This window comes from Ptychodera flava, chromosome 3 (assembly GCF_041260155.1).
Source record: "Ptychodera flava strain L36383 chromosome 3, AS_Pfla_20210202, whole genome shotgun sequence".
Lineage (NCBI taxonomy): Eukaryota > Metazoa > Hemichordata > Enteropneusta > Ptychoderidae > Ptychodera > Ptychodera flava.
Window position 1 is genome coordinate 10,151,975 of NC_091930.1, and position 26,361 is coordinate 10,178,335.

Genomic DNA, 26,361 nt, shown 5'->3' on the forward strand with positions numbered 1-26,361 from the left:
TGATAAAATTTTTATCACCCTAGGGGCAAGGATGGGGATGGTTCATATATCTTTTTCTTTTTCAAGTAAATAGGGGGTTCTGTTATTTTGATGGAGGTGCAAGAAGAAGTTGCCGACCCAAACCCGGGTATAATAATTGAACATTTGTTTTTGTTCAAGTCTTTATACCAGGCTTGAAACCATAGCCACAAATCATTGACTTTGTTCACCATCTCATAAATTAAGTACACTGGATTCACCCATGAAGATTAGCAAAATTAGTTTCATAACATGGGATTTTAGGGTAAACTTTATCATCCTTTAAACAGTAGCTAAATTATTATATTCCAAATTTTGCAGTTCATATTCTCAATATGCTTTTTTTCTTTTGAAAATATATTTTCCAACAAAAATGTCAAATGAAGTCAAATCTACTTGTAGATTTGATGGGAAAACATTCTCTGATAGCGTTATTGGTCATAGCGCCCTCTTGCGACACGTTGAATTTCAGTTGAACTGCAAACACAACTGGCCATTCAGTTGAAACATGGCGACCTGTCTTCATGGTCGCCGTCCGCGCTCCCCATGAAATCCATGAAAACTGCGGATATTATACTCGCTTTGAAGTAATCAAGGCGTCGCTACATACAACAAAGTCACTGGAATGTCCAGGTATGTTTTCGCACACACATCTCTGTGAAAAATCGTCAATTTTTCGGATAAGTTTTTGCCAACACGGTGCAACGGGCTGTCTGTGTAACGAACGATCCGAAATCTGCTGCCGGATTTATCCAAAACACGAAAATGTATTTTTTTCTATTTTTCACATCAGCACGAGCTATTTTAGTCATTTAAGGGATAAATCTTTGTGTTTGATCCAAATTAACCGAAAAAAACCTAAAATTTCAAATTTACAGCAAGCATTCAACATTTTTAGCCCATCCGTAGCATCGTGTTGTGTAAAACGAGTCTGGAAAGTTGTAGATTTTCACCAGAAATATACCTGCAGACTTGACATGTTATATTGTCATGTCTGCTTCTATGTATGTTTCTGTACACTCATGCACACATCTGTGAAAGTCAAAAAATTATTCTGACAAATATTTCACAAAATATTGCAACAGGCTGCTGAAAGAAAAAGTTGAAATTATACTAAAAAATATACAGTTGACTGCATTTTACAAAACAGTTTGATATAACAGTCCGTTGAAGTGATACGTTGATGTTTGATCCAAAATTACCATTAAATATGCAAATTTTTGAAACGACAGCAAAAAATACACATTTACAGCCTGCCAATTGTATAAAATTTGTCAGAAAATTTGTAGATTTTCACTAGAGATATCCCTGCAGAGTTGACATGATGTGGTGTCATGTCTGCTTATATGTACAGTAGTTTAACACAGTAATCCTGTGTTACAACTAATCTGTATGGATTATCCTTACACAGTGCAATGTAACGGGGATTCTCTAACTGACCTTGACCTTTATAGCTGAGAAATTCACCATCACAATTGAAGTGAACCACTCTATGCCCACTCCGATCACAAACATATATGCCATCTTGTTGGTGATCAAAACACAAACCCCAGGGTTCCTGTAAGTGTCCCTTGCCAATGTCTCTTATACTTTGCATCTGGTGATTCAAAACATGAACACAATCCCTGACATAATCTGATACAAAAATACATTTCTTATTCACAATCAGATCCCAGGGATGACTGACTTGTCCTTCTTCAGTTCTTGCAATGTGTTCACCAGATTTATTATATTTTCTCACATATCCATTCAAGTCACCAATGAATATAAAACCATCAGGACTCAAGCAGATACCGGTTGGATCAATTCCTTCTTTGCGTCCAAAACAGTTTAAAATCTTGCTTTGTCCAGAACTCACCACAACTTGGCCATTCCCTCGGTCACTCATAAAGTATTGGTCATTGTCTTCATCCACTGTGACATTCCATGGAAGAATGACTTTGGGAATGCATGGAATTGTAAGATGAGATCACAGCAGAGTTTGATTGGATCAATAACCTGAACTCTAATATTGTCAATAATCACATATAACCCATTGACCGTTCTTCTTGATGTATATTCCATTGGCCCCATCAAATTGTCCTGGCATTGATCCAGACCCAAACACTTCAAGGACACTCCCCTTGACCGGATGGCCTAGGGAAAAACAAAAACGTAAACAAAGGTCAAAGGTCGGGTTGCAAACTACAATTTCTATGAAGTCAAAGATTTTCAGATCTCACAAATTTTGACTGAATGCAAACATCTTTTGTTTACACAAACACATGGAACATTTAAAGGAACAACTGCCTCACATGTTAATGTAACTCACATGTTTCCATGGCAACATATTTGCATTTTATTGATGGAAATGAGATTTCAGTCCATAAGGTAAGTCATTGTATTGCTAATCAGCTCATGTTTTACAAATGAGTTGCCAGCTTCATGAACGGTTTTTTGTTGTTTTTTTTTAACCAAAGTCAAAGATACATGTTCATGTTAGCCACATGTTTCCATGGAAACATATTTGCATTTTCTGATGGAAATGTGTTTTTCAGTCATTAAAGTGAGTAATTTCATTGCTGATTGGCTCTTACTTGAGAGATGATTGCAATGCAAGGCTGTGAATTGTTTTGTTGTGTTTTGATATCAATCACAGATACATGTTGATGTAACTCACATGTTTCCATGGCAACATATTTGCATTTTATCGTTGGAAGTGTGGTTTTCAGTCCATAAAGTGAGTATTTTTTTGCTGATTAGCTCTTGTTTTACAGATGGTTGTAAATTGTTGTGCGTTTTGGCTTCAATGACAATTATCAGTGTTCTCCCCAGGAATTTTTTAGAAGAGGGCGAAGACGTGGTGCGAAGCACCACAAGCGACCGCGCAAGCGGTCGCGGGGGGAGGTCAGGAGGGGGGTGTCCCCCCTCCTGCCGTTGGAGCTTTTGAAAACAGAGATTAAAATGGTGTTATTTGGTGGCACTTTGGGAGTATTTTTTCAGATTTTTTTCGTATAAAAAATTCAAAGGAAAGGAGATCTGAGACAGTGTTTCATAACTTTTATTACAGTTCGCTGATTTCAATTATGAAGATTACATTTTTTGAAAACGAAAACATAGCGAGAGACATACATTTATTCATCGATGTCAAAATGATCACGGTGACCATAAAACTCAGGCTTGGGGAGCATTTTTTCAGATTTTTTTCGTATAAAAAACACAAAGGAAAAGAGATCTGAAACAGTGTTCCATAACTTTTATTACAGTTCACGGATTTCAATGAAGATTACATTTTTTGAAAACGAAAACATAGCGAGTCTAGAAACATACATTTATTCATCGATGTCAAAATTAGCACCATAACACTCACGTGTTCTCATCCTGATACACGTCCGACCGAGCCTAAAATTAGGTTGTTTTGCTTTGGGAAGGAATACACAAACGAAATTCTAACCTCCTATAAAAACTTCAGTGTACTCTGCTGTCCTTGGTTACCCTCCAGCTCCTTGCCATGTTTACTCAGCTAAGTCGGTTACCTAATGCACGGTCCCTATGGAGGGACCGTGGCTAACGTAACGTTACGGACTGAGCCATGCAAATATGGCTGCCTTCGATGAGTTGCACATGGGCTTATGATCTCGGATGACATCACAAACTCGCGAGATTTGCAAGATCGATGAGAATTACGTTTGCAGTCTGCAGGATCGACGCTCACGCTCGCATTTTGCTTGTAAATCACTGTCAACTTTTTTTCCCGTACATTTTATTGTTTTATTTTTCAAAAAAATAAATCTTTTTCATTTCTGGCAAGGGGGCGCTCGGAATTTACAAGAGGGCGCCACGCCCCTGTTACCTTATTCAGGGAGAACACTGCAATTATAGATACATGTTGATGTAACTCACATGTTTCCATGGCAACATATTTGCATTTTATTGTTGAAAGTGTGGTTTTCAGTCCATGTAGGTTGGTATTTGTATTGCTGATTACTGTAGCTCATGTTTTACAGAGAGAGTTGCCAGGTCATAAATTGTTGTGTTGTGTTTTGTTTGGACCTCAATCACAGATACACAATATTTTTGTATTTCTTTTTGTTTTCTGTAAGGAACGTATTTTTCCTTTCTTCTCTCAAATTGTATTCTTTTTCTGTATTTAATTTTTGTTTTTCTTAATGCCTTCACTGAAATTTCCCTGTAATACCTACCGGTATCTCCGTCTTTCTAAGTGTGTTTCAGTTTTGAAATACATGTCTGCTGATTAGTTCATTGTACTGTCTATTTGCTAGGTTTTCACCAGCTTTACATCTTTTCCTAAAGTGTGTAATGTCATGTTTCTTCACAAATTGATTTTGTAAATACATGTATAGATTTACTTTTTCATTTTTCAAATAATCTCTGACCTAAAATTTTCAAATATAATGATTGGTTCAAATGTCAACTTGTTTGTTTTGTTGTTTGTTGTGTTGGCTATGCTGGAATTATTTATTTTAGGTATTTTAGGTACGGTGTTTTTCAGTTGTTTTTACCACTAATCCTGGATTAATGTTTACTTGTGGGATGTGTCTGCCATCACTCAATTGTAATTTGTTTATCAGTTTTTAATAATGTAATGTTTTTGAAGTTCTAATTTCTTTTCCTGATTGGTATCTTTTATTTGTTTGCATACTGTGTGCAATAAACATTTTGTTTGTGCACCATTTCCATGTATGTTTTTGGAAACTTGATTTTGAAGCTTGGCAAATTTTTGTGTTCACCCTTTGACCTTTTGATTTATTGTAACACACTCAGTGTTCTCCACAAGGGGTTTTTGACGGGCGGTGCGCCCGGCTTCTTTTTGTCGCCGCCCACCTTTAATCTCGCCCGCCCGCCTTTAATCTCGCCCGCCCACCTTTGTTTTCTGTCGCCTAAACTGTTTTCACAGTCAGTTGTCCGAACAATATCTGAAAGCCTATTGAATAAAAATGACAGCAACTGACAACGTCGTGTAATAAAGAGGGACCGTTCACACATCTGTCGGTTTGTTTTGCGACTGCATGCAATCCTCAATGTTCTCCCCAGGCCCCGACGGCCCCGATCTTTTATTGTTTTCGCCCGATCCTGTTTCATATCCGCCGGCGCCGATACTCTTTAGTAAATGTGGTTGAAGACCTATGTTTCTCAGCGGCGATTTTGTCACGCTCTTATTTCAGCAAGCTTTTCAAGTGTGAAACGGCCGTAGTGCCGATGAACACTGGCTAAGACTTCAATTCAAAAAGCTTGAAATGTGTTAAGCTGCCGACCGTACCGTACAGACACCGTCCATTTCATACAACGGACACGGTACACTCGAAGGCTCGGTGTTGCATTTTTGCCAGCGGACACTCAGTCAAAGCATCTATGCTATTGTCAACTGCCATTGCCGCCAATGTCTCGTACTTGTAAGGATCCGAAGGTCAGGAAAAGTGATTTCGATCAGATCTGGCTAAAATCGTACGATTGGTTGAGACAAATATCAGATGCAAAAAAGTATGGTACTTGGCGTGCTCAGGTCGTTGCGTATCCGAGCCAAGTTAGCCATTTTGAGATCCGTGTACGTCCACATGACGTTGAAGCCATGTGTGTCATTTCCTGTCACGCATTCGTAACTTGCATGGATTCATTCGATTGACTTTGAGAAGCAGTTGCGTTTGATCAAGTTTCAAATCCGACCGTTTTAAAATATCAAAGGCACAATGAAATGAAGTAAAAAGAAACTGCACGAGCTAAAATCATCATTCGTGTGATCATCCGAATACAGCAGCTATGTACCGTACATACGGTTCTGTAGGCCACTGTATAGTTCAAAGGTCGCGTGTGATCGAGATCTTGTGCGCCAGCGTGCTCCACACAAACATGCATGGCAGCCTACGCCGCGCAGTTGTCGAAGTTTTGTACGTTTGCCGAACTAAGAGTCGATGAAATTTCAAATCTTTCTCTTTGAAATATTTTTTTCGGCCTCCCTTTATTATGAATTGAGTTTTAAAGTCAACGTATGTTTCTCTGCAGGCATGCTCCGCTGACTCCGCATTGTAACTTAGTGCATTATTCAGTCCCGTGTCAACTTGTCATGGACGTAAAAAAAAGACGTTCATGGCTTTACCAATCCGGCTACAGACAAACATATAGTAACAGAAGGTCACATGAAAACGTGCCACCATTTGCCACCGATTATTTCGAACACTAATTACTTCTCATGTAGGCCTACTTTTGAATTTTCATGTTCGTATTGTGCAATATATTTACTAAATTGTGTATTGTTTGTATAATAGTTCAATGTGTTTTTTTTTCACTTTGATGTTTTATTATTTATTTAAAGTAAATAGACAGGATTTAAATGTAAAAATAAATTGTATAGCTTGCCATTAATCACTGCTGAATGGAGAAAATATTGAGAATGTCAGAAGTATATCTCATCACTGGAGTGCCTTGTGAATCCCTGGTGATATGTAAATTGTATGCAAATATTATGCAAATACATATGCTAATTAGCCGCCCGCCTTTAATTTTCATTTGTGGAGAACACTGACACTTCTTCTCATTGGATGATTCTGAAGGCCATACTAAAATCAGATTTTGTTTAGCATTTTCAATTTCTCTTGCCATATTGGCAACTGTGATCCGGATTTATTTTACATGTATTTCATGAAATGTTGACAGTTTATTTAATTGTTCATTATCGTTCTGTTTGGTTATGCTTAAGGCCACACTAAGATTTTTCATTGATTATAGTCGAATGCTTCTTTGAAGATGGTTTCTGACCGTAAATGAACATATGACCTTGACCATTGTTTTTTGTGTTTTTGATTTTTAACTTTGGCCAAAATGAAAATTTGTTTAAGATTTTCTGGCCCTTTTCATTCTTTCTTCATATGATAATTGTTGCAATTGTTTATGGTTGAATGTCCTCTTTATTATGTTGGCCATTGTAAATAATATTTTTGTTTCACAGTTTTCAATTGTTCTCTCAGATCAACACGCCCTCAAAACATGTAATGATGCATTCTGTTGTTCAGTGATTATTTTCTTAAGCTTTTGTGAGCTGTCAAAAAATATAATCACATGTGTAATTTTTGGTGTCTCTTTGTAACAAAATGGATTAAGTTTTTGTCCTTTTCTTTAATATTATCTTATACACTAGTCTTTTGAGCTTGCTGTTTCATGTATTTATAGATGAATATTTTGATCCTCACAAAATTTTGTTTGGTTGATCATAATTATTGTAAGGTCACAAAGTTCTTCAACTTCAAGACGAAGTTTGCTTATTGGCGAAGAGACGTTCAAAAAGTTACTTTGAGCGTGAAAATGACTATGCCAGAAATGACTGATCCATATACCGGTCATCTTCGCTTGCCAAGGTCTCCACTCCGGGCAGCTGGATGCTTCCCGAAATCAGACCTTGGCTGATAGACCCCCTTAATCGTGTTTTTTAAAGCGCCACTGCACGACTGTATGTGACCAGTAAGTAGCCAATCAGATAATCGGTTACTACGAATGTAGTAGTATAGGTCTTTTCCCACTTTTTCTCGGTGTTACATTTACAAGTATTCATGGTCACTGTTTATCATTTCATGCTACTGAAATCTACTGCTGAAATAACTGATGTGTTCAAAACGTCAAAACAAAGGCCCAGCCGCCAGCGCGTCGTACTGCAAGATATTCCCAGCTGTCGCTCAACTTGTAAGGTGAAAAAATCAACCCGCCAAACTCAAAAGATCGTGGCGCGAAATAGAAAAGTTCTACTCGCCGAAGTAAATCTGTTAAACCACTCCTCCAATTTTGACCTCAAAATTTCACGATAAACCCATTACTCAGACGTTGTTCAGACATTGTGGTCCTGTCAACAAGGCCGGCAGCTATTCTTTTGTTCATATCTTTTGAAAATTGTAAACATTGTGAGACGATGAACAGGATTTACCAGAACAGAACATCGACACGCCGCGGGAGAAACAACAAGAAGCATTGCTCGAAAACATGGACTAGGACTTTGTGAAATACTGGAAATCAATTAAAAGAACCGGATTTTGTTTGGATGTTGTTCAAAAAAAATTAACCTATTCATCACAGCAAGTAATATACTCATCGGTGAATTTTTCATTGATTACAAGCGTCAGCAAGCAATATAAGCTTACTCATCGGTGAATTTTTCATATGGACTACAAGCGTCAGTTTTTTCAAAGTCATCTTCTGCACTATCGCCATATTTATTCGTCGATTTTTTTTCTTTGGGAGATATCTAACGCTTTACACGATACAAAGCGTTGCCATACATTTCGTAACCCACGATGACTGAAACGGAACTTTTCGCCACCTCTCTGATTGACGAGAAAATCGCCCGTAACTTTATCCCCACCACGCAATAAGATTTCCCCATGCATGACAATCAAATCCTGTATTAAACTCGGGCAAGATTGCCTTCCCACTCCTAAATCTCCGTTTGAGCCATTAGGGTGTCACAGGACGAAGCTAAACCAGAGACTTGATTCAAGTTGGTGAATTTTCAAAAAATAAAATGATTTGTAAAAGTTCCTCGTGTAAAATTTTGTGGCGATCGAACGCGTTTTTATTTAGTCTGTGCAGCAGCAGTAGTGAGTTAGTTTGTGCCGTGTAAAACTCCCCTGTATCGCGTTCACCCCACTCAACGCGTTCACATAATCCTACTCACACATTTCACATGAAAACAGAACACAGATCATTGCATTCAAGACGTTCACACAACTCACATGCTCACAATCACGCACTAGTAGGTAAAATGAGAGAAAAGCTGTGCACAAACAGTGCGGTGGTCGGCGTTGGGAAGGTAGGCGTGGTTTTCTCTTTGAGTGTAACGTGTGTTCTGATTGGTCCGCCTGATTTTCTGATTCCATCAAACTCGTGCGAGCGGACGATGTATACCGGTATGAAAATGTTTGAACATTTCTCATTTCTCATTTTCCTATCCCACAAATTGGTTTCTTTGTCCCATCTTTCCACTGATGAAGAAAATAACCAAAGATTTTTTTCTAGATATTATGATCTTGCACATCAGACTACTGCCAGTGTTATCTCCATGTGAATGTGTTGTAAGGTCTATCTCGCTATCCTAGTGTCACCATACCTTGAACATCAGACTACTGCCAGTGTTATCTCCATGTGAATGTGTTGTAAGGTCTATCTCGCTATCCTAGTGTCACCATATCTTAGTTAGTAACTGTTATTGTGTTTCTGTACCTTATATCTGTCTAATTACTTTCATCAACTCTCCTTATCTTTCATGTATTTATAAAACTTTCTTCACCATGCAAACACTCTCACACTGATATCAGTGTTTCATCCAGGATGGCATCAACAGGGGTGATTTTCCTCCTTTACCAGAAAATTTAAGGGGATTTCACAAGTTCATGTGTTCTACTTGTATCTCTGAGGTGTGACTGGGACCATTTCATGGGGGAGGGGGGTACTGGGGGTACAAACATGTCAACAGAGGGGGATCCCCAAACACAGCTGAATACTTTCAGTGTGTCGTACGGTTGTTGGTATACATTTCATACTAGTGCATCATGCATGAGATGGCTTGATAAATTGTCATGTGACTACCTTTTGCCTCCATACATAATGCTGTCAAAATTGTTGCTCTAAGACTATGTTATGTCCAAGATTTTCTCTCTGATTTCTTTCAGTAAGCAAATTTTTGCATTTGTGTTCCCTATCAATCACAGTGTTTCTACCGATGAGAAAAATGAATAGGATATTTGCCAAAGAAAAGTACCTGTCATGGCTGTCGTTAATTCTATTTTTGGCATTTTTTCCTACTCTAATGGAAAAATGGATTTTGTGAGAAACTTGACATTTGCAGAATTATAATGACAAGTTGCATCATGTTCTTTATCATGTAAACCATGAACATCTTCTATTACCATCTTCTTACTCTCAAACAATTGGGATTATGATTATACATTTTTACATGCCTGGATTTTTGAATTCTTTTTGAATTATTGTTTTATCGATGTTTACATTTTATACAGATTATTGAAGAAATCGTTTTCAGTCAGATTGCTGAAGGCCATGAAAGTGAAATCAGGTTGGCTGACAGAATGAGAGATGATATCCCAGACAAGATCAACATGTCCACTGTGATGAAGTGCCTTTGATGCCGACATTGGCTGTATCCCACTGAAGGTGTCAGAGTTTATGAAGACATGAAGACAGATGAATAAGGCAATGGAGATGTCATTCACCAACCCAGATGTGAAAACAGACCCTGAAGATGTCTTTGGGTTCAACTGAGCCTGAAATTTTATATCGTGTACATATTGTACACACAAACCAAACGGCCCTTTTCAGGGCCATCACATCCTCCAAAAAGAGAACTACCGTATACCAATAATATTTGTCATTTATTTAATTATTAATGCTTTATAATTTTTTGCATTTTTAATCTTTGAGCTTTTATTTTGATTCTTTTTTCAGCTGATCCTAGCCAACTGAAACAGGTAAGTTGCAAGTAAGAAGTTACGGTATATGCTAGATTAGCCCTTGGAAGAGAATTTTCCTGCCGACATGCACACTCTGCATGTCAAGTTTTGCAAGTACCTGCACACTGAGTTGGCCATACATGTAGTTTATCAATGAGACATTACATATCACCCTAGCCTCCCATTATCTTAATCTTAATCTCGAACGACAAAAGCCTTCATAATATATTTCCACTTTCTGTGTTTTTGAATGTCTTAGAGATTTGTAGTCAGTCTGTGAGTCAAGTAATGTTTCTTGGATATAAAAATTGAAAGCGTCCATCATCTTTTTCAGTGAAAAAAACAAATTTGTCTTTCCAGGTGCAGGTTAAAATACATGCTGTATTTCATTCAACATGCATGGTGTGCATATTGACAGGGCAAAGCCTGCACCAAGGTATCATAGACATATACATCTATAGTGCAGTGCATGGTACAACCACCCAGGTACTTCAAGCTCTGAAGAATATCTACCAGTAGATAGTTAAGCAATAAAGCACGCCCAGCTATGGTATACCACCAGATTTGACCAGCTCACGAAATGTATGCATGAGCAATAGGGAGTACAGTCATTATGAAGTGAACTGGTCAAAATCAAGTGGTATACCATCGCTGGGTGTGATTTATTGCTATTAGATCATAACAGTATATTGAAATTCTAGCATGGAACATCAAAAACAAATTTTTGATCTTGCCAAAGCTTGCACGTGTGCCAAGCGTGCTATATCGTGAATGTTCCATGGTTCCTTTTGTGTCTCGACCAAGGAGATTGCAGTATTTGCACCGTCAGTGTACTATTATGATATAACAATGTACAAACTAACACAAAGACAACACTATATGTCGTATATCAATGTACATTTAGGTGACTCAGTTGATTTTATTTTGCTGTATGTTCGGAGCAAAATACTGAAAATATTGAGTAAAATTTTTGATGGAAGTCTTACGATTTAGAATGCATTTAGAATCATGCTAAATTTTCACTAGAATATCAGAAACTGCGATCATTCCCATCTACACAAAAACCCTGCAAAAATGGCAAGATAGCATTGATGTGTTCCTGAGATGCTGTTGAACATCTGTTACCCGTCATGAACTATTGTCTACTTTGAAAATTTATTGCAATGTAATAAGGATTAGCTATGAATATGATTTGTATTGTAGGTCATTCTGTGATCTAAAGTCAATTGGGGAATTTTTTTCAGACATTTTACAGTATTTTCCAACTTTTGACAGTGGATTGCATTACCACTTCTAGATGCTCCAGGTTTTGACCATCTTAACCCACCAGAAACCTGTGATCCAGGCTAGAAACAAACCAAGGGAAGTTTAGCATCAGAGTCAATGTTGAATATACCCAGATTATCAAATGAAGTGCAGTGTTTAGATCCGGTTCCCAGTTGACTGGTGTGAATTTTACTGTCTGACCCAAACGTAAAGCCCAGTAAATTGAAATTTTTAAGAGGTAGAGGTAGGTTCAGCCTGTATCCTTAATGATATTAAATGTTCAATCAGCTGACTGCCTGACAGAAAGTTACCTAAATGGATGAATGTTAAAGACTGACCACAGACTAAACCTTTAACAAAGACATTAGGGTTTGCTGTACCCGGTACTTCAAACCACACTCCCTACATAACAGTATTGTTCTCAGCAGTGTGTATTTCCATTATTTCCACGAACACCTCAATTTGCGGTGTTCTGTCAGAACCGAATGGGCAATTCTGTCAGAACCAGGCTACCAGGAGATTTTGCAGTTTATATGAGTATGATTCAGGTTTGAGTGAAATAAAAAGTTTTGCATCAATTTTATAAAGACAGTGATACTTCCCATCCACTCTGTCCCTTTTCACTACTTGCCTACAGTGTTTTTATTTCAACCTAACCAAACCTCAAACTTCACATTAACACCACCTACAAGCCCTAAACAATGCATGCCTACACCAGAAAACTACAGATTTTTGCTTGAGCGCCCTCACCCTAAATCACTAACCACAAAGCTATTTCTGGCAACATGTTTTGGGAAATCAACGATGAATATTAGGAATGCAAAACATAGCTTTGCTCGCAATGACCAGGTGACACTTTTAGAATGTGCATATTATTATTGATCGCCTTTGAATTTTATCTATTGACTTCAAACAATGGAAGCAAAGACTGGTTGGTTGTCCAGAACCTAATGGTGGTAACCACTGTCTATTGAGGTACGTTGCAACTTGGACGGGCTAAATCCAGTGGTCTGTAAGATAACTGTGTCGGTGTGGTTTCAGTCAGATAACCATGGCCCCTTCAGAGTTTCTGGTTTCCAAACCAGAAATTTCTCGATGGTTACCAGATGTCTGTTACAGAATCCCCAAATTAATGTTGACAAATATTGAACTACTTATACAATCTTAAAGCTCTACCAGACATATCGATGTCCATGATCTAGTCAGTCCCTTGTCAACCATGAACACCAAACTGATGACATTTTAAATCACACATTTTTATTTACTTCATCATATGATGTACAGTCAGAGTATACTTTTATGTAATGGCCATGACTTGAAGTGATGTACACACAAAACCACAGCACATGCACACCTTGATTGAAGAACTCCTAGTTTACTGTGAGAGTAATTTGTTTTCCTATGACATATGGATGTCTTTCACAAACTCAGGACACCTTTATTGACATGTATATGCAAGAAACAAAGACACTTTCTCTGAAGGTCTGAGTCGATGGAATATATTTAGCTTCAAACAAAAATGAAATTCCAGTTTTCTCTGAAAACCCCAATTCTAGATCTGCATGCAAAACGTAAAAACAGGAACGACCTTGGCAACACATACTCTTATGATTCCTCTATGACAGACCCCCTCCAATATGAGACAGGCAATATTTGTACACTGTTTGGAGTAATGATGATGGAGATTTGACTGTATTCATCACATTGTGCTGTGAATATGTTAAAAGCAGTGTTTCTTATAAGAATGACCATATACTGTTAGAAAGTTTCATGGTAGATGCTGCTTTCACACTTTTCTGAGACCTACAACATTGTTTTAATGGAAATTTTGAAGATGAAATGGCCTCTTTTCATTTTTTCAAATATCGTAATTTTCACTATTTTATTGACACAGAATGGATTTGATATATTTGATGGTGGCTGGTCAAGGAGTGATAACACAAGAGATTACAGAATTCTATCAGGTACAAATTTCAATGTCAGTATACGTGTATGTCATGTTTTCATAGCATGTTAATATACCGGACAGTACCAGCATAAAAGCTCCAGAGTAAAATCACGATCTTCCTCAACCCTTTGAGAGCTGTAACTTTACCCAGCAAAATTTTAGTGCAACATTTAATCAATTTTTTTTGAAATTGTTTTGATAATTTTTGACTAAATGGACATCACATTTTATTTGCTGCAATTCTTTATCAAAATTTTGGCAAAATTCTGAAAAAAAATGTGATTGGGTATTTTTTATGAAGGAAACAAAAATTGACTTTGGCACTCAAAGGGTTAAGGAAATTTTAACTTGTTCCCTTTCGAAATAAATTATAAAACCAGGGTCCATTGTGCAAAGATTTGTCCCAGGGAGCCGTCATCATTTATGGCCTAGGAGGGTCAGAGGAATTTCATTGGAAACTCCAAAATTTGAGTAACTCCCCACCCCCCCTACCCCCACCCCCGCCAACCATGATGAATTTGAGTAATCCCCCTATCTAACTCAAAATTTGACTGACCCCCCTCCCACTTACAAAAGTTAAATACCAATACATGTATTTGTAAAATTTATAAAAAATACAGCAATAGTAAAGACCTTTCAAATCCTGAAGTACCCTGCTAGATTATCATCAGTTATCTCATGACGTTTGAAAAAGTTCAAACCAACAAAATGAAATTCAAAGTGTCAACAAAATACAGATAAAAAGCTTAACCAGTGCTAGATTATCACAGGTTATCTCATGATAGCTGAAAAAGGTGAATTTTACCAACAAAATGAAATTCAAAATAACAACAAAAAATACAGATGTACAGGTAAAAGCTCACGCTATAACCAGTATCCAACCATATAGTATTGTTTAATTTGGATGGGTATCATGACAGGGTTTTCACTAAGATATCTGAATGCATTGCCAGAATTTGAAAGTACAGGGGGGAGAACACGTGAGAGGCTGAGGGGGAAAGCGTACGTCAGAGGCGGCTATCCCCTTTCTTGCATGGATAATTTTGAGAAATTGATGTGTGCAATGGTGCAGTCTAGTGCAATCTGAGAGGTATTTATTAATTTGTTTTTTTGTCCCGCAGACGAAGTCTGAGGGGACTTATGTTTTGGTTCCCTCTGTCCGTCCGTCCGTCCGTCCGTCCATCCGTCCGGCCACGCAGATATCTCAGACATATCTGAGCCAATTCCTTTCAAACTTGGTACAAGGATAGTAAACTATGGCATAATATGCACGTCCATTGTTTTAGGTGTGGCACGCATTATCAGTGCTAATTTGCATAATTAGTGATTTTTGAAAAAGAGCTGTGTTTTTGAAAAAGAGCTCTGTTTCTTAAGAGATTGCACCAAGTTTGAAGAAACTTTGTATACATGATGGTCACACATAGCTCTAATACCACATAAAGACATTTGTCATTATTGTGTCAATTAATTGCTAATTTGCATAATTATGAATTTTCATAATTCCACTGATATTCCAATAAATAGTGAATCAAATTTAATGAAACTTCTTACATATGTATACATACCAGAGATGTTACTTTGTGCAAAGGCATTTGGACAGATCATGTCAATTAATAGCTAATTTGCATATTTGATGAATATTTGTAATGAGGGTGCTAAATCAAGAAATACCCACGCAAATTTGATGAAACATGGTACAGATGCTTATATACCAGAGCTGTAACAGTATGCAAAGACAGTTAACAGGATCATGTCATTTATGATTTTTTGTAATTAAGGATATATGAAATACGACAGCAAATTTGATGAAACTTGACATAGATGTTGATCTCAAAGTGTTGTAATAGCGAATAAAGACATTCAGTAGTATCTTGTCAATTAATAGATAATTTGCATATATAAATGAACATTCCTAATTAGTGTGCTATGTCCAGAAATATTGCCACCAAATTTGATGAAACTTGGTACAGATGTTGATTTAAAGGTGTTGTAGTAGCATGCAAAGACATTCAGCAGTATCTTGTCAATTAAGAGTTAATTTGCATATTTAATGCACTTTCTTAATAAGTGTGCTATGTCCAGAAATATTGCTGCAATTTCATGAAACTCGGTAGAGATGTTGATTGCAAAGTGTTGTAGTAGCATGCAAAGTCATATCATGTCAATTAATTGCGTAATTGCACATTTAATGAATTTTAATAATTAGGCTCATATGTCAAGAAATACTCCTTCAGATTTGTTGAAATTTGGTATAGATGTTGAGCTCACCTTGCTTTAACTGTGTATAAGGACATTTATCAGTAGAGTGTTAATTTCTAATTTGCATATTTAATGAACTTTCCTGATTAATGTGCTATGATCAAAAATATTGCACCAAATTTGATGAAACTTGGTACAGATGTTGATCTCAACGTGTTTTAGTAGCATGCCGAGACATTAATCATATCATGTCAACTAATTATATATTTGCATATTTAATGATTTTCATAATACGTCAAGAAATACTTCTTCAGCTATGATTTGTATAGATGTTGAGCTCATCTTGCTTTAATTGTGTGTAAGGACATTTATCAGTATCATGTAAATTGCTTTCTAATTTGCATAATTAATGACTTTTCCTTATCAGTGTGATACGTCCAGAAATCCTGCATCAAATTTTATGAAACATAGATCAGATATTGATCTTCCAGTAGCGTAAAACTGAAAAGTGACATCCTGTTGATAAATTATTTATTGACTTATTTAATGACCTTTTGTGATTAGGGTGGCACCCCAGATTGGATGAATAGGGAAACAATGTTTGTAATGAGAGATCTATATTCTGAATGACTGCACTAAATCTGATGACACTTGCTGCAGATGTTGATCATACAAAGATTTACCAGTCAAGAAAGGCGTTTTAATTTTAGCAGTATCAATAGCTAATTATAGGAAGTCTCTTCTTTACTGAACATGAGGACATTTTTGGTTCACATCTGGCATTCTGACTTTTTTATGTCAAGAGCCCTTACTCAGACTTGCCTGGACCAGTTTCTTGCATATAATTTGAATTTTGACATTTAAAAAGCCAGGGCATGACATACCTAATTCTGTCAAACTTGGTAAAAGGACATAACCCTATGCCACTTCTTGTTCACAATCAAATCCAATAAGGGCATCAGTCACGCACTGGACTTTTGCACCCGCATTCCTTGTTTCATGTGCATCATATCGACTTCAATTTTTTTGTCATTTCCATTGATAAATTCCCATTTACACGGAGGGACTATGTCATTGTCAATGATTTGTTTATTTAGTAAAACTGTTACAACATCCCAAGGGGGAGAGCACAAGAGGGGGTTCCCCCTCTCGCATAGAAAATTGTGAGAAATTCATGTGTGTGATGGTGCAATCTGAGGGTGTTTCAATTTATTTTGCACTCGGTAAAATTGTTTGAAAATGACAGTGAACACTGATATTTTATTACATTATTGCATGATCAGTGTTTGAGTAACAATATTCAACAACCAAACAATGACAATACATTTTGTGAAAAACAGTTCTCAGTTTGCAAGAGATCGAAGATGCAGGGATGGATAATCTGTGACCTTCTTGTGTCGATTCTCCAGCTACCAGCTTCTAATGAAAAGCCTGAATATGGTATGGTTAGTTATCCAAATGGTTATTAAACTGAAGTCAATTAAATTTTAGTTTCTGTGATGATAAAGGATGAATTCACAACAGTTCAGTTTTGTCATAGATTCTGTGAAAATTTGAGAAATTGATTTGTGTAATAGTGCAGTCTGGTGCAATCTGACAAGTGTTTTCAATTTGTCTCTTACTAGTAAAACTGTTAGAATACCCAAAGGGGGAAAAACACGAGCATCGAAAATTTTGAGAAAATGATGTGTGCAATACTGCAATCTGAGTGGGGTTTCAATTTATTTCACACAAAAAATTGAGTAACCCCCTTCTTCCACTCCACATTTTGAGTGACTCCCTTAAAGTTTTCAATATTTTGAGTGAACCCTCCCCTCCCCCATCTGTCAATTCTAAAAGTTTGAATAGAGTATTTGGAATGAGCTGCGAATGTATTCCACACTTTTTATGCATAACCAGATGTCCAGAACTGTTATAAGAAAAATGTGATTGTGAAAGAAAACAAAAAAAAATATCAGGAACTTGGCATGCTTTTCATATAAACTGCAGATTTCATAATGATTAGTACACTTTATAAAACATACTTTCAATTTACAGACATCAAGATATTTCTGATACATATCTCTGATAAATTGAAGTACTGCGCCCGAAGGGCTCACCGAAAAATATTAAACATCAAGATATCTCTGATATTATATATCTGATATATGAAAGTCATGCGGTTGAAGGGCATGCTGAATACAGGCCTTTGCTGCTAATACCTCCCCGTTTCACAATGTGTGCATACCAGACATCAAAACGGGGAGGTAAGCAGCAAAGGCCTGCATGTGTGATAATTTAAAGTAAAGCACCAAAAGGACGTGCCGAAAAATTTTAAACATACAGATATCTCTGACATATAAGTGTCTGATATATTAAAGTTTCGCACTTGGAGGGGGCTCTGAAAAATATGTCTTATTATTAACAAAGTTATGTGACCGAAGGGCTCGCCGAAAAATGCACCTGAATGATAAAATTTGTGGCTGGCACAATGCATTTTAGGCAAGTATGAGCCTGTGTCGAAATTCAAAAACACACTGACCCATCCCCCTATTTGGCATTTCAAAAACATTGTGACCCCTATCACCAAAGTCAAAGACAGGTTGAAACCCCCCCCCCCCATGAATCCACCCCAGGTCGAAGAAACTGACCAGTCCCTTACCCTTTTGCCAACAGTTTGTTGTGTGATCTAATATAGCCATTTTGCAGTCATTTTTGTAATTTTGTCTCTCCAGACCCATTCTTAGAAATTCAAGCAGAATTTCAATAAAACTTGGCACAAGCCCAAGGTACCTGAAAGTATAGATCTACATCAACTGTTTATGTGCTTTTAGCCAATATGGCCATCTGGAGGCAATTTTGTTTTGATTTTCGTCAGGCTGGAGCCATTACTCAGACATGATAAGACCTGTGCTCAAAGACAATATACTATGACATACAACTCTGATTATAAGTGTCTGTGCTTGCCAGTCACACATAGTAATTGCTATTTATTTGACTTCAGTTACATGTAATCAAATCACCTAAATTACAGCTTGGAACTGTGTCATTTACAATGACCTGTTAATGATGTTTAAACTAGTTGTTACTTGAACGATCTTGAACACAGTTTATTTTCTCCTCTTTTAAAACGATGATGACAATGACAGATTTGGACTTACAACAGAATGTGGCACTGTGCAATGTTATTGTTGGTGAATTCAGTCATCAACTATATAGCATTCGACAAAATCAACATAGAGGCTGTGTTGACAAATTGAAAATTCGTTATTTCAATTTGATTTTAGGATGGAACAAGAAACTTTGTAGAAGAAAACAATAGTACCATAAATGCATAAAAATTGAAATAATACTTGAGCTCTTAATTTGCTTCACTCGCGATGAACCATGCAGCATAAATAATTCAAAGGCTCAAATACTCCCAATGTAATGTTAAAGAATGCCAACTGTCTATTTCAATTCATCATAATTCATCATTACTAGGCCAAGAAAAATAAAGACTTTTCCTCATCCTCGCGCGAGACAATTCAGACCTGCCGCGTCAACTTTTTTATGTTTACGGGGAAATAAAATGAAAAATAAACGCAAAATGTGCGACGATAGTGCATAACACAGAGTTATATATTAAGCTACATGTTAAGCTGTCAAAACTGTGGATTGCTGCACTAAAAATAAAGCGCAAGTCTGATACACGACTCGTGGGGGTTATTTTCCCGAAATTCGAAAATTTTATTTTTCTCGATAGAGTTAACACAGGGATGGCGGCCAGTTTAAATTTTAAATATCTGTAAATCCTGAGTTATTTGTTGCCCTAGTACAAAAATTTGCACGGTTACTCTCGCTTTTTATTCTTGATTTAGAAGAGAATAGTTGAAAGATTACATATTAAGGAAAGTTTGAGTAAAAGTGTAAGTCTTTTACTTTTGAGGCGCATACTACCTTAAGGTACACCTATGAGGAAATTAACAATATTACAAAAATTAAACCAACCTTTCTCAGCTCGTCTCACATCCATATACACTTTTTTTGTTTCTTCAGGGATTTCTGCTTCACGGACAATATGATCTGCATACGCTGATAACTTCTCAGCTTTCATCTCCATTTCAGGATAGTTGGTCACGAGGTCTCTTGTCTCACACTTCACTTCGACAAACTCACTGAAAATAGTATTTAATTTTCGTTCCTCTATTCTGTCTCCATCAGTCACTACCGATTGTAAAATTTCCCTTCCACGACCCCTGTCTCTGTTCTGCGATCTCACTATTCCACTACTTATCGTAAGTTCGTTGACCTTTGCCACAAGGTCTTCATTCTTCTCCGTGATTTCTTCATCCGTCAGCAGATGCACATTAGTCACTTCTGTGAAGTAAGAGCGATCTGTAAGTTGTTTTTGCTGGAATACACAAGTAGAGTGTTTCAAGACAAAACTTAGAAGAATATAAGATGATTGACTTTTGTTGGTTTATGTATGTATGTATGTATGTATGTATGTATGTATGTATGTATGTATGTATGTATGTATGTATGTGTGTGTGTGTGTGTGTGTGTGTGTGTGTGTGTGTGTGTGTGTGTGCGTGCGTGCGTGCGTGCGTGCGTGCGTGCGTGCATGCATGCATGCATGCATGTATGCATGCATGCATGCATGCATGTATGTATGTATGTATGTATGTATGTATGTATGTATGTATGTATGTATGTATGTATGTATGTATGTATGTATGTATGTATGTATTTACGAAGGTATGTGTGATGTGTGTAAGCATGATATTGTGTGTCCATACATATTCAAATCTTTATCCGTCTGTTTGTCAGCCTAGCCATCTCCCTGTCAATCCGGCCATCAATTCATCCATCTATCTGTCCGTCTATATATCTATCTCTATATATCTATGTTTGTCTGTCTGTGTGTTTATCTGACATGTACTCAATCTTATAGACGAACCCAATGTTTATATATTTAAGTATGTATGTAATTAGGGACATTTTAATGTCTGCGTCCGTGAGTGTGAGAGTATAAATCATCATGATTTGTCATGAGGTTCTGCTTCTCCCTGTTTTTCTCACTTGCCTTTTGCAGATTCCTGTAAACGTTGTTGGTGATCCAACAGCCGTCTCTGTGCCTTTTCTTGCAAAAGTTTGTCAAGTGTGTTTATCTGTGTCTCAGTCACCGTTTCTCCCTCCATTTCAAATTCTTTTAGAAGGTCTCTGGCTCTGTTTACTCTACTGGGTATCTTGTAGACATCAATCTCCTGTGACTTCATAGATCGAGTTTTGTCAGTATCTTGTTCTTGGTCATTTGTCTCAGAAGGTAGTCCTGCATTGATATGGAAAGATATTCACAGAGCTGTAAATACCAAAACTGTACAATTTCGTTAAGAAGCAATGAATTTGTATTACAGATTTTTGAGAGTGGGAAAAACACTTTGACATATGTAATCGGCGAAGAAGCGCTCAATCATGTTAACATTCAAACAGGAAGTCATATCGCTCAATCGGGTGAAATTTCTGACATTACAAATACCTACAACCGGTAAGGAGGATACTCTTCAAATGGCGATTTATGATATTGGCTAGGGATTATTTTCAAACTAATGCTGTTAAGGGTATCGCGTATAGGGTGCAAAAGTATAGGCATTGTATAAGTTGGCAGTCATCGTTTGAATAAAAAGGAATATCAATGGGAAATGTAATATGAGCTAGTTCTGCATGCTTAAGTTCAATGCATAAACAATAAAACTATTTAGATATCGGATGCAGTCTGAACATTAAAGGGATAGTTGAAGACCAAGACACAACCATTTAATTCAAAAAGCATGTTTAAGTTATTGTATGAAACATTTTCTTAAGGAAGGTATTGTCAATGGCTTTGGGAGGGTTAAGACAAAGATGCGAATGTAGAGGTTACGTCTTATGGTAATAATAACTGTTTACCATATATCTGGATAAGCTCCTTCCTGCACATCAAATACTCCTCATAGTCTATGGTTACATCAATCGCTAGGTAATACGCCCCAATTTTATCAAGAAGTTCATCAGATAGGAACTCATCTTCCATCAGATCCTGTAGTTTCCCATTCTCATATTGTCCCACCAGGCATTCTAGAGCATCAAGCGACTGACAGGACATTGTGTAAGAAATACTTTCATGACCAATGCCCTTCACGTTCATCTTATCATGTTGCCCATCAAGCGACTGACCGACTTCTTCCGTCTTCTTTTTGACTTCATCACTTTCATAAAAACCCCTCTCAACTTCCTGGACTGTTCTTCCTCTCTCTGGAACTACTTCGCTCACTTTCATCCTCACTTTCATGTCACCTATGAATGTTGGGGAAAATTTGTATGCTGATTATGTTAATAGCAGTCGCGGGGCAGGGTCTGTTCACAACAAAACACAAACAACCATAATTATACGAACAGGCGAAGCCAGAAAAATTATATTTAGGAGTACAAAATATAATATTCCTTGTCCAATTACGCTCCTTCAGGTTTTAAATTCACTCATACCTGGATCACGTCCTTGCCATTTCCTTTTCCTTGGACTCATATTTGATTCGCTTTGAACCGCTTGCTTTTCTTTGTCGTCTTCACGATCTGTAAAAGTACGAATGACAATCAGACATTTTATCACACGCCTTCTTGTTCCATCAATTATGATATTTAAAGCCGTATGTTCTCTCTAATTTTTTTAAAACTAAATAATATATTAAGATTTAGAATACACATAATGATCCTATCACAATAGAATGCGATGGACAGATACCAGTGTGACTCTGGAAATTGGTCACTAAATTGCCGCAGTTGGTGACATTTGCAGTCCATTGTTAAAATAACTTAATGGGGATAAATAAAAGGATAAAATCACAGCATATTTAAATCTTTCACTTAACTCTTTTATTCTACTTGAAATATTAAGGTTATTTTTTTTCTTTTCTAGCATTTAGGGATGTTACAATTCGTGTGAAAAGTCAATACCATCTTTCTGTTCCTGTGGTGACTGCTGTCTTCGTAAGGTAACGCTATGTATGGCCTCTGCATCTTCTTTCACCACGTTAAGGAATGTTTCATTGATGTTTTCCAGCTCTTGCCCTACTTTGTTCCACACTTCCTCCTTAATTTTCTTTGCTTTATTAAGGGCGACATTGTACTGGCAGAGGAATCTCATGATACCTTCCCTTAACGCGTCAGACTCGTTCATGTCGACAACAAGCCAACTTTCATGGTCACGCAAATGTCGCTTAATTAAGTCATGGCTAAGAGAACCCCAGGGGATAATAACAGGAACAGCAGCGCACATTGCTGCCAGTGTTAAATTGACATAATGTGTAGATGATGGAGGAACTAGAACAAGATGGCACTGACAAAGCTCATCCTTAAGTCCTTTGTCTGAAGGCATTCGCGCAAACACAACATCTAATTTAGAATGTAAATTCAAACGGTTTCGAAGTTCAGATTCACATCGCTTTGGAACTCCTAAAATTTTCCAAGTCGGTGGTGATTTCATGTGTTTATAAAAGGACTTGGCCATCGAGTTCATGGCCTGTACAATAACGCTGTCCCTATTGAGGTTTCCTAGTTCATGTTCTTGGAACACGGACAATATTTGGAAGTTTTCGTTCTCCTCGAGGGCTTCTGGAGAAGGAAGTTGAAAGTCATTTTTATCTACCATTGGTGATAATCTGAAGTGTTTTATGTTTTTGGTTGCTGAGCGGTACACATTTTGTACTTTCTGAAGATACTTCCTCCAACAGAAAAGACAGAGTTGGCATCTTGTCCTTCTTTTGTTAAGTCTTCCAAACGAATGTCAAGGTCAGAGTCACAGCAATTAGCAATGATAGGAGTGATACGATTACTGTCAAATAGATTTATCAAGTAGAATGCTGCTCTCGGGAAGAGGTCTCGTTCAATTTCAAAGGCCGCCTCTGATGTTACCATTCCAATTCCAAAAACAAATCTGACGTTTGCCAACTCTTTCAAATCTGAGAAGTAGTTTTTGTGGTTATACAGCCAATCGGAATCAGGTTTGTCATTTCTGGCTTTGAATTTTCGAATCGGTGATGGCACAATGAGCTCAACGCCATATGCTTTGGCTTCCTTGATTTCTGCTTCTGTTGCTGTGAGGGCGGTGCAGTAGACTGATAAACCCAGTTTATGAAGTAGACGGGTTAGTAGATGAACAGAATCAGTCACTCCTCCCTGGATTGAACCTCCCCAACTGTGGTTGACTATCAATGCCTTATTCCCCATATTCTTTCTGAAAAAACAAAACAAAAACGCGATAGGCAATACTGATGTTTAGAAGCGAATAGCTGCAACATCGCTTGTGAAAATAAGATAAGTAGGAGAGTGTACTGATGCGTATTTCTAGGAGAAAGGTCAAAAGTTGAATATATTACAGGTATATCACATTATTAAGGCATCTTCGCGTATAATGATGCATTCAGCGTCTCAAAGCAGTCATTACATTGCAAACGCTATTACCTTCGATAGTTGCTTTCTATTGATGTAATCTTAGACACAGCTTTTCTGCATTATAATGACTGTGTTCTGACTGCTTGCAAGGGTGGAGAATCCGCACTACTGCCAGATGACAAAATCAAGTTCCGTTATTAACGCAAAACTTCCTGCGTCTTTAGATTTCCAAGGATAATTGGTGAATTCAGTATTTTAAATTGCAAGTCCACGTTTTATCTAGTTTCACCCACAAGAATAACAATGGAAACACTTCCATGCAAATATACATGAGTGAGAATGCACAAACCAAAGTCTTTTATCACGCATATGTGCAAACATGGGGACATTTATTCATGTCGCTATTTATGGTATGTTGTGTGTTTTTGCTTGTGGGCATTCAATATTGGACTGTCCATTATTATTTCGGAATCAATTTTCAAGATTCAAACATTTATTAGTTTAACAATGGCCCAGCATTTTACCTCGTCAACATTCAGACGTTATTTCATTAGTGACATTACACTTTAATAGTTTCTTGAATTTTTAACTTTGATATATTATGCAAATACTGTAAATGTCATGAAGTAGCTATTGTTTGTTTTTAGCCTTTCTGTTTGTCCAGTAAACCCTCTCTCTATGTATAAACCAACAAATAGGAGTTGTGCAGCTTGATTTATTTTTGCAGATATATTTCTCTTCTGTGAAATGAATATTAAAGCAAAGTCCAAAAGAGTCGCACGACGTGAAGAAGCCACACACTAAAACGAGGTCAGCAAACATGACGGTTCAGCGTAAAATGGCACGTATGCTTTGATATCACCACAGTGTAACCTGATAAGGCTTATTGGTCATAATCTGCATTCGTACATTCTTTAGTTGTCATGGTACAGCTTAGGGCTATCACCTGAGGTTTACTAATCCCCACGGACACCGTCCGGGGGGACTTATAGGTTTGGTCATGTCCGTGCGTGCGTCCGTGCGTGCGTGCGTGCGTCCGTGCGTGCGTGCGTGCGTCCGTCCGTCCGTTCACGCAGATATCTCTGAGATGCCTGGAGCGATTTCATTCAAACTTGATAGAAGGATTACTTCATATGGCATACAGATGCACGTCAATTTGTTTTGTGATACGATCCAATATGGCCGCCAGGCGGCCATTTTATTACGATTTTTTCATGTACAGAGCCATAACTCAGGCATGTTCCAACCGATTTTATTCAAAGTTGGTACAAGGACATTGACCAATGTCATACAGATGCACGTCAATTTGTTTTGTGATACGATCCAATATGGCCGCCAGGCGGCCATTTTATTACGATTTTTTCATGTACAGAGCCATTACTCAGGCATGTTTCGACCGATTTTATTCAGAGTTGGTACAAGGACATTGACCAATGTCATAGATATGCACATCAATTCGTTTTGTGATACGATCCAATATGGCCACCAGGCGGCCGTTTTATTACGATTTTTTCATGTACAGAGCCATTACTCAGGCATGTTTTGACCGATTTTATTCAGAGTTGGTACAAGGACATTGACCAATGTCATAGATATGCACATCAATTTGTTTTGTGATACGATTCAATATGGCCGCCAGGTGGCCATTTTATTACGATTTTTTCATGTACAGAGCCATAACTCAGGCACGTTTCAACCGATTTTATTCAAAGTTGGTACAAGCTTATTGACAAATGTCATAGCTGTGCACGGCAATTTGTTTTGTGATACGATCCAATATGGCCGCTGTGCGGCCATTTTATTACGATTTTTCATGTACAGAGCCATAACTCAGGCATATCTCAACCGATTTTATTCAAAGTTGGTACAAGGACATTGACCTATGTCATACATATGCACGTCAATTTGTTTTTTGATACGATCCAATATGGCCGCCAGGCGGCCATTTTATTACGACTTTTTCATGTACAGAGCCATTTCTCAGGCATATCCGCATGTTTTGACCAATTTTATTCAAAGTTGGTACAAGGACATCGACCATGTCATAGCTATGCACATCAATTTGTTTTGTGATGCAATCCAATATGGCCGCTG

At 37.4% G+C, this 26,361-nt stretch overlaps 1 protein-coding gene across 1 annotated transcript; it reads right to left on the bottom strand.

The window, feature by feature from the left end:
• Positions 1–1,360: 1,360 nt before the first annotated feature.
• LOC139127283 (uncharacterized) lies at positions 1,361–24,103 on the bottom strand. Its single transcript, XM_070693201.1, has 6 exons — positions 22,831–24,103; positions 22,363–22,449; positions 21,787–22,173; positions 20,924–21,169; positions 19,846–20,214; positions 1,361–1,956 (listed from the first exon to the last, which is right to left on the bottom strand). Exons 1-6 carry the CDS (start codon positions 23,522–23,524, stop codon positions 1,361–1,363), a joined length of 2,379 nt encoding a protein of 792 aa, XP_070549302.1. The 5' UTR covers positions 23,525–24,103.
• Between the last annotated feature and the right edge of the window lie 2,258 nt (positions 24,104–26,361).